The sequence below is a fragment of the Sinocyclocheilus grahami genome, unplaced genomic scaffold (assembly GCF_001515645.1).
Source record: "Sinocyclocheilus grahami isolate Dianchi unplaced genomic scaffold, SAMN03320097.WGS_v1.1 scaffold150.1, whole genome shotgun sequence".
NCBI classification, from domain to species: domain Eukaryota; kingdom Metazoa; phylum Chordata; class Actinopteri; order Cypriniformes; family Cyprinidae; genus Sinocyclocheilus; species Sinocyclocheilus grahami.
In genome coordinates, this window is record NW_015505329.1 from 778,549 (window position 1) to 787,607 (window position 9,059).

At 35.3% G+C, this 9,059-nt stretch overlaps 2 protein-coding genes across 3 annotated transcripts in view; one reads left to right on the forward strand and one right to left on the reverse strand.

Moving 5' to 3' along the window:
* LOC107592118 (neurogenic locus notch homolog protein 1-like) overlaps window positions 1–1,850 on the forward strand; it is a 13,172-nt gene extending 11,322 nt beyond the window's left edge. Inside the window, exons 10-11 of the mRNA XM_016281500.1 lie at window positions 690–1,024; window positions 1,103–1,850. Coding sequence (XP_016136986.1) covers window positions 690–1,024; window positions 1,103–1,613 — 846 coding nt within the window. The 3' untranslated portion in view covers window positions 1,614–1,850. The remainder of the gene's footprint in view (window positions 1–689; window positions 1,025–1,102) is intronic.
* A 406-nt stretch (window positions 1,851–2,256) lies between these two features.
* Window positions 2,257–9,059, reverse strand: part of pbx2 (pre-B-cell leukemia homeobox 2) — a 15,603-nt gene continuing 8,800 nt past the window's right edge. The window contains exons 7-9 of one of the 2 annotated variants that reach the window (XM_016281502.1): window positions 6,860–6,954; window positions 6,634–6,684; window positions 2,257–3,802 (exon numbers count right to left, since the gene is read on the reverse strand). In XM_016281502.1, coding sequence (XP_016136988.1) covers window positions 3,722–3,802; window positions 6,634–6,684; window positions 6,860–6,954 — 227 coding nt within the window. In that variant the 3' untranslated portion in view covers window positions 2,257–3,721. The remainder of the gene's footprint in view (window positions 3,803–6,633; window positions 6,685–6,859; window positions 6,955–9,059) is intronic. The other variant, XM_016281503.1, reaches the window with a different exon arrangement.

Genomic DNA, 9,059 nt, shown 5'->3' on the forward strand with positions numbered 1-9,059 from the left:
ATAGATAGATAGATAGATAGATAGATAGATAGATAGATAGATAGATAGATAGATAGATAGATAGATAGATAGATAGATAGATAGATAGATAGATAGATAGACAGATAGAACGATGAATGGATGGAACGACAGACAGAACGACAGGACAATAGACAGACAGACAGACAGACAGACAGACAGATAGATAGATAGATAGATAGATAGATAGATAGATAGATAGATAGATAGATAGATAGATAGATAGATAGATAGATAGATAGATAGATAGATAGATAGATAGATAGATAGATAGATAGATAGATAGATAGATAGATAGATAGATAGATAGATAGATAGATAGATAGATAGATAGATAGATAGATAGATAGATAGATAGATAGATAGATAGATAGATAGATAGATAGATAGATAGATAGATAGATAGATAGATAGATAGATAGATAGATAGATAGATAGATAGATAGATAGATAGATAGATAGATAGATAGATAGATAGATAGATAGATAGATAGATAGATGGATGGATGGATGGATGGATGGATGGATGGAACGACAGACAGGACGATGGATGGATGGATGGATGGATGGATGGATAGAATGAACGAACGAACGAACGAACGAACGAATGATAGATAGATAGATAGTAATCCTCCAATACTAATTGAATAAAACTCAATCTTTCTGTATAGGGTGAAACAGCTTTGTTTCTCTCGGCTCTCCATGGTTGCTATGACACCGCTCGATTCCTGCTGCTCCACGGGGCCAATCAAGATCTGTCTGACTGCAAGGGGCGACGGCCACTGGATGTGGCTCAAGAGGGATTACATCATCAGGTCCTCGAGCTCCTATTGGCTCACAGGGTTCCCAGGCTGGCGGTTCCTCAAGATCCCGCCACTGAGGTGCTCTGGGACGATCGCACGTACGTCTATTCTCCTTCGGTCGCTTCACCTCCATGTCTGCCTGGAAGAAGTGCCTCGTTTTCGGGGGTCATCGGCCACAGGGGGATGTCAACACCTCCACCTTCGTAAGTCAGCTCTGCAGCTGTTCCTTCCAGTTGCATATACAATTTTACCAGCATGCTCTCATGTTTTGTTCTCAACAGTGATTGGCAGATGGGAAGAATCCAATGCTCCTCCCCCCAGAACTGGTGTTCAGCCCCCAACCAATCAGCAATGGCATTGGTCAGCCCAAGGATTCTTGGCCGCCCATCTCGGCCTATCAGCACTCTCCAGGAAGTGACGTCAGAGGCGGAGGAAGAGGAGAGGGAGATGACCCAGGACATTACTCGAGCGGCAACGCCTCACTTCTGGTCTCCACAACCCGCACCTCGACAGCGCTCGTTCTCCTGTACCCAGCACGCACTGAACCGCCGCTTCAGTGGCAACCATCCAGAGTTGTCCGTAGCCGTGCCAGTCGAAAAAATAGCCAATGAGCATGTAGAAATAGTTATCATGCCCCACCCAAGAGTAGCGGCCAGCCAATCAGATAGCAAAACCACAGGGAACGGTGCACCTCAGATGGACTCTGAGAGGGAGAATATAAGGAACTGCAACTCCAAAATCAGTGAGAGGGTCAGTAATGAGACCGCCGTAGCCATCCAAAGCAGCATGTGAGAGAAGATAAAAAAAAAAAAGGAATTAGACTACTGAAAATGCATAAAACTGTTGTTTACAATTTGTCTATTGACTATATGAAAATAATCTAATATTATTGGCTGAATCTCAGGAAAGCATGTGCTTACCCCAAAATCAAAAGCAATTCAAATTTGCGTGAAGAAAACAAAGCATATTTAGAACTAGTAAGATTATATTTATATATATAATTTTTTTTTACATTGTTTTTATGACAACAAAACAGATCTTCCCCCTTAAATTTTCCCCGATTACTGTTATATTTGTAATAAGTTATAATGTTTTGCTTTATATTAATTTAGGGTTTACTTTAATGTAATACAACACAAAATATACAAATAAAAAAAATCTTATCACAACAGCAGTGAGAATTAGATTTTTTTGCACTACAGGAATTGCTTGATTTTCATGAAAATAATAACATAATATATTACAATAATTATATTACAGTGTCATAATGAACTCAAATATTAATTATCATACAATCTTAAGCTAAAAAATAGGCTTAATTTTCTGTAAGAAAAAAAATCCTTATTTCTTTTGATTTAGGGATGAGATATAATTTGGACATGCTCTTGAAATCGAGTTTAAGAAATTCATCATATTATATTTTATTGCATTTTCTTGCCACCGGATCTGCTCTCCATTTTAGAGTTTAGGAGGGTTCACTAATGTATTCCACAAAAAAAGTATTATACCTAAAGAAATGAATAGTACATGTATTTAACATGAAGTGCACTCACATGAGATGAAGATTCTAGAATGGTCCAGATTCCAGTGCATCTTTCACAATGGTGTCGGTAACCAAATTTTCTCGCTTTTGTGAGACACTACTTTCATAGAGTCCAACTTGACTGACATATCATCTAGCGAAATATTAACAAATAACATTTCACTGGGAAATTAATTCGATTACTGAAGTAAAATGGGCTGCAATTGCCATATTTTAAGTAAACATTTTTCAGCGATAAAAATAAAGGTGAATCTGATCGTTTGCTCAGAACAACAATATTTAAGTTCAAATGATGAATGTGTACACAGACAGTCTTTATTGTAAAAGAGGTAGAGAATACAGGTGTTTCACTGTACAGAGAAAAGACAGCACTGTTGATATACTCATTCAAACGGTAAATAAAGACAGCAAACGCACCTCATTCATATAACTGATACATACACAAAGCCAGTAAAAAAAGAAAAACGCACACACACATGAAAAAAACAACAACAAAAAAAAAACAATCTTTGGATTTTTCTCTTTTGCCCCCTTCACCAAAGCCAATTCTATCTGAGCGCTGAATAAACAATATAGAGCAGTGATAATAATAATAATATAATAACTATAATGAAAGCAGTCTTAATGCAGTTTAAAAAGTTCCCCTTTCAACACCCAGATATTGCAGTAACAAATAGTGGAAGTTGTAATGTAGTGGAAAAGTGAAATAAAACTAAAATAAAATATATGATGGCAAGTATACGCCAAGATCTCATCCAGCTCCTCTCTCACACAAACACACTCATTCATCCAAACAGAAAAAAGGGCCTTATTCATGAAACAAAAGCTCAACAGATGCTTAAGTTGTTTGTAAAACTATATCTATAATTACACACACACACATATGTATGCATATGCATAAACTGTAACACAAACTTAAGTAAATTAGCCTTACACACACACACACATATATATATATATATATATATATATATATATATATATATATATATATATATATATATATGAGACATTTTGACTGAAATCTGTTCTGCTCACATTGAACTGAATGCAAAAAATTCTAATTTTACAAACAATTTACTTCATGCTTCATTAATGAGGCCCATTCTTTTGTAAATTACCGTATTGAATGGAATACGACAATTTTCATAAAAACGGCTTTATGAACGATTTACAAGCGATTTAATATATCTGCTCGTGTTTCATGAATGAGGCTCAATGTCAAGTCTGATAATGAGCTTCTAAAAACAAAAACGTGAAAAACTAAAACTGCAGTTGGGTAGAAGAGTGACCATCATTCTTTCGTCATTCCGTTTGTCCTCCCGTGTCTGAGCAGGACGTCAGCGGAAGGAGTTCATCAGTCAGAGTTGTCGGAGTGATCGCTGCCGGGTGAAGTGGCGGAGGGTGGCGTGTTCTGCTCCTGCCAGTTACCATTAGTCTGCAGAGACAGAAAACTGCTGTTAAAACCATACAAACAGAAGTCGTCCCGTACAGAGATCTCTAAACATATTAAAATACTAGCATCCATGACAGTATTTAAAGGGATAGTTCACCCAAAAATGAAAATTATCCCAAGATTTACACACCCTCAAGCCATCCTAGGTGTATATGACATTCTTCTTTCAGATGAATACAATCGGAGTTATATTAAGAAATGTCCTGGCTGATACAAGCTTTATAATGGCAGTGAATGGGTGAAATTCAAAAGTCCAATAGAAGTCCAATAAAGTGCATCCATCCATCATAAAATGTTTTCCACACGGCTGCGGGAGGTTAATAAAGGCCTTCTGAAGCAAATCGATGCATTTGTATAAGAAAAATATCCATATTTAAAGGGGTCATAGGATGCTACATGCACAAGTTGTTTGAACTGAAATGTGTGTTGGCAATGTGTGTACACAACCACCCGATAATGATAAAAATCCACCCAGTGTTTTTTTTTTATCTGGTTAAATGTTTTCCCCTTTCTCAAATCGAGCCGATCTCAGAAGCCCGTCTGTGTGACGTCACACAGACAGGCCCCTCCCACGATAGTTTGATTGACAGTAGCGTTTGAGCACAGACTGGACTGGTGTCTTACCTTAGCTCCGCCCTGAGTGACTGTCATCAGTCCGCCATTGTTTCACCGCCGGAGCAGATGTAGACAAGAATGACTCCTAACAAGCGATTGAGGTGTTCTGTTGTTGGATGTAATAATGAACATAGCAGTCCTCATTTACTCTCGACATCTGAGCCGCTGAACTCGCAGTGGATTATTTGTTTTTGAAGGGAATGCACCCCCGATCTACATAAATGCGTCTATGTTCGCGCGAATCAATCATGATGCAGCCTCATCTACAGAAGAAGTGAGTATAATGTTTTGTAATGAATCTTTGCAAATCGCCTTTCCTAACAATGTGCTAATTAGCAAGTTTCACGATGAATGCGGCTAAAGTAAACAGTCTCTCTGAGAGCAGCTCAGAAGAGAGGGGCGGGGTCAGCAGAGCTCATTAACATTTAAAGGAAAATGCTACAAAAACGGCTTGAGTTGAAAAGAGCTGTTTTTGATTTTAAGCAAACTATGTTACAGACTTTCATTAAGACCCTAAATAATCATATCAACTTGTGGAAAATGGGCATCCTTTATTGGATTTCTAATGGACTATTGAATATCAACACCCATTCACTGCGATTCTAAAGTTTGGAAGAGCCAGAGACATGTTTTTAATAGAACTCCGAGTGTATTCATCTGAAAGAAGAAAGTCATTCACACCTAGGATGGCTTGAGGGTGAGTAAATCATGGGGTAATTTTCATTTTTAGGTGAACTATCCCTTTAAGGCCTATTCATATTGAGTGAAAAAAAAATTTACTTAAGCATATGCTGAAGATGTTATTTACAATGATCCAGCTGAAAGTAATAGTTTGGATTGATATGAGGAAAACATTTGACATTATTTTCATGTTGTTCACATTGTGTTCAAAGTAACGCGTTAGCATTCACTTCTTTTATATGGACATTTAGTGATTTCACTGCAGAAGCCATATTGTAAACACAATGCTTTCTTCTTTTAATAAATCAAAAGCTATTTTGTAAAATGGTGCACATTATTAATGAGAAGCTGATGTATTATTTTATTACTAATAATTGAACACTTATCATTATTTCAAGATATATTACTATTTAACCCTTATTTAATGCAAGTGAAATATATACTGTCAGATAATAACAAAAATAATAATGCAATTTAAACATTTATACACTTAATTTCTATTACTAATATTTTTATGACTAATACATTGTCGTTCTATCGATATATTCCTGTTTTATGCTTAAAGCAAGTGAAATCTGAATATTCTGATTTAATTTAGAGAGATTAATTTACATTTAACAACAATACAATTTTATCCACATGTATTATTTTATTACTAATAATTGAACACTTATCATTATTTCAAGATATATTACTATTTAACACTTATTTAATGCAAGTGAAATATATACTGTCAGATAATAACAAAAATAATAATGCAATTTAAACATTTATACACTTAATTTCTATTACTAATATTTTTATGACTAATACATTGTCGTTCTATCGATATATTCCTGTTTTATGCTTAAAGCAAGTGAAATCTGAATATTCTGATTTAATTTAGAGAGATTAATTTACATTTAACAACAATACAATTTTATCATAACTTTAACATTTATACAGCACTATTATTTTATTACTAATAATACACTATTAATATCATTTTAACAAGATATATTTATATTTCACAATTTTTTGAAGTGAAATCGGTACTATCAGATCACGATGATGATGATAATAATAATAATACTTTAAGAATTTACACAGCACCTTATTTACTATTTTTACTAACAATAGACCAATATTATCATTATATCAAGCTACATTTGTATTTCACACTTATTTGAAGCGAAATCTGTATTATCAGATAATGATAATAACATTAATTTAAACATTTATCATTTTTTTCTGGATACTTCCATTCAAAGAGTATATATGTGATACATATATGATACATATAAGTGTAATTCACCTTTGTTCATGTGTGAAAGTTTCTCATAAATAAATCATGTGCAACTTCACACATCGCTCTTGATGTGAATAGACCTTAATTATAATCAACAGAGCATGTGAATCCTTGCAAAAAAGCATAAGCAAGTAAAGATCACAGATCACAGTGATGTGCATGCAAGTCACTTAAAAAGCGAGACTGATTAAACTGGCAGACACGAGCATGCATGTAATGAGCTCCTCACCCGGCTCTCTCTGGTACTATAGAGTCTTTCTGAGAAGCGTGATTGAGCATCCTACCAGAGAGAGAGAGGAAAAGGACATTTAGGCAGAGCTGCACGGCAAAGCCAACACACAAAACCACATCATTCCCTCTAATGTTACTGAATCAGTGAGATCCTAACACATGCACAGGGACAATGACATGCGGCAGGGGAGCAGGAATGCTGTTTGAGTTTGAGAGAGTCGTACCTGAGCCCCCATGTGATATGGAGGCTGCTCTCCGTTCATTGGAGGAACTCCAAGGAAGCAGTCAGCTGACCCTGACAGCGAGAACGACCCTGAGCCTGGAAGAATGAGAGGTGTATATATTAAATTATATATCGTATTGTAATACTGTGCAGAAGTCTGACGCAAGGATGCACTGAATTGATCAAAAGTGAAAAGACAATGTTTGAAATTGTTTTTATTTCAAATAAACGCTGTTCTTTTGGACTTTCTATTCAAAGAATCCTGAAAAACATTTTCCACAAAAATATGAAGCAGCACAACTGTTTTCCTGAGCAGCAAATCAGCATATTAGAATGATTTCTGAAGATCATGTGACACTGAAGACTGGAGGAATGATGCTGAAAATTCAACTTTGCATCATAGGAATAAATTACAGTTTAAAATACATTTTAATTATTTTAAATTGTAGTAATATTTCACTTTACTGCTTTTACAGTATTTTTGTTCAAATAAATGCAGGTTTGGTGAGGTTATTAGATTTTAAAAACATTGAAATGGTGCCAAACTTTTGAACAGTATATTAATATGAAGAGTTCATTTGCAAAAACCGATAAACGGCACTTTAAAAAAAAAAAAAAAAAAAAATGGTTATAATCACTGAAGCTGTATACGCTGTGAAATTAATCTCTTACTTACATTGTACATCCATCTGCGCTTTGTTGTTTATGATGAGAGAATTCGCAAGAGTCCAGAATTAAGTCAGCGAACGCACGCGCACTCAACAAAACTGATGTTTCAACGATGACTCATCTGAACGCCTCTGATTGGCCATTGCATTCCTAAGCTCAACAGAATTGTGTGTGATTGGTTAAAATGTGCAACACTGTAAAAACGCCTAAAACGAAATCTTTCAAGGTATCGCGAGTTCACGTTTTACTGCAGAAGCCGACAAGCGTCATTGTTGTTTATGAACAGAAGCCGATAAGTCCATTTTAGTGAATCAGCACGCTGTATTCAGGTCAGGTGACAAGCTACGTTCACTTTGAAAAGACTTGCTAGCTGAGAGGAGTTTCGTCAAAGCTGACTAAAAGTGATCGAGGATGGATAATTTCGACGAATTTGATGAAGCTGTGATATCTTCTTCAGGGTGAAAAAGGAAAATTAAATCTGAAACGTTTTAATCACATCCATAAAGTTTATGATCACAACAACAACGTTTGTCAGGCATCTACATTGTCATCTGAGGAGATTACAAAGATTAAACCAGTGTTTTTTTAAACTCTAAAACATGAAATGTGGAGTTATCTGCTTTTGCTATAAAACAAACTTTTAATATGTTAAAAAAAAACATACTTTCAATGAACTTTAATTTTGTAAATTACCTGTATTTGTTTAAGTTATTATTGCTTAATCAAAACAACCCAACTGCAGTTTGATTGATATCACTTGGAATCAGGGTTTGAAATGAACACCCGCCAACCCGCCAAATGCGGGTATAAATCAGCTGTGGCGGGTAACGCTGTCAAATCACTAGCCAGTTTGGCGGCTTTTTTTACTTTTCGTAAATTATGTTTACTCATTAATTTCTTTGGGAAGTTCATGCAAGCCAAATCTGCACAGGTTTAGCGCAAATACTGAACTCGTGAGACATCATGACATTATAGAGTATATTGCAAAAACCAAACAAAACACACCTAAGTTACAAAGTGCGCGCATACTGGTTAGTCTGGTTAGACTAACTTTGTGCTGTGCGCATTTAGAGCACATTCTTTCATTGCATGATTCAGTCTGTTAATATGCATTACGAATGATCACATAATTCAAGATAAGGGGGTTGGAAAATGTATATATTTATATCAATTCATATAGTTAATATCACACGAAGAGTGCCGTTTAAAAAAAAAATCAGCATGGTTACAAATGTGATATTGATTTTATTAGTTAATATCAAGAGACTTACGTTTTAGACACAATATTGGCCGTTTTTGCGTTATTTCGCCAACAGAAAACATTCCAAACACAGCTCTGTTTTGCATCTCTGAGCAAAATCAACCGTTTAAATGATTTGGTTCATTCGCTATGACTCACTTAACAGTGACTTGCTCCCACTTACTGGCGGATTTAATTTCACATTTAAAGTAGCTTTTGATTTTTTAAATAATTTAAATAGCACTATTCAACATTTCATGTTTAAAATATCAAAACATTATTTATGCATTTG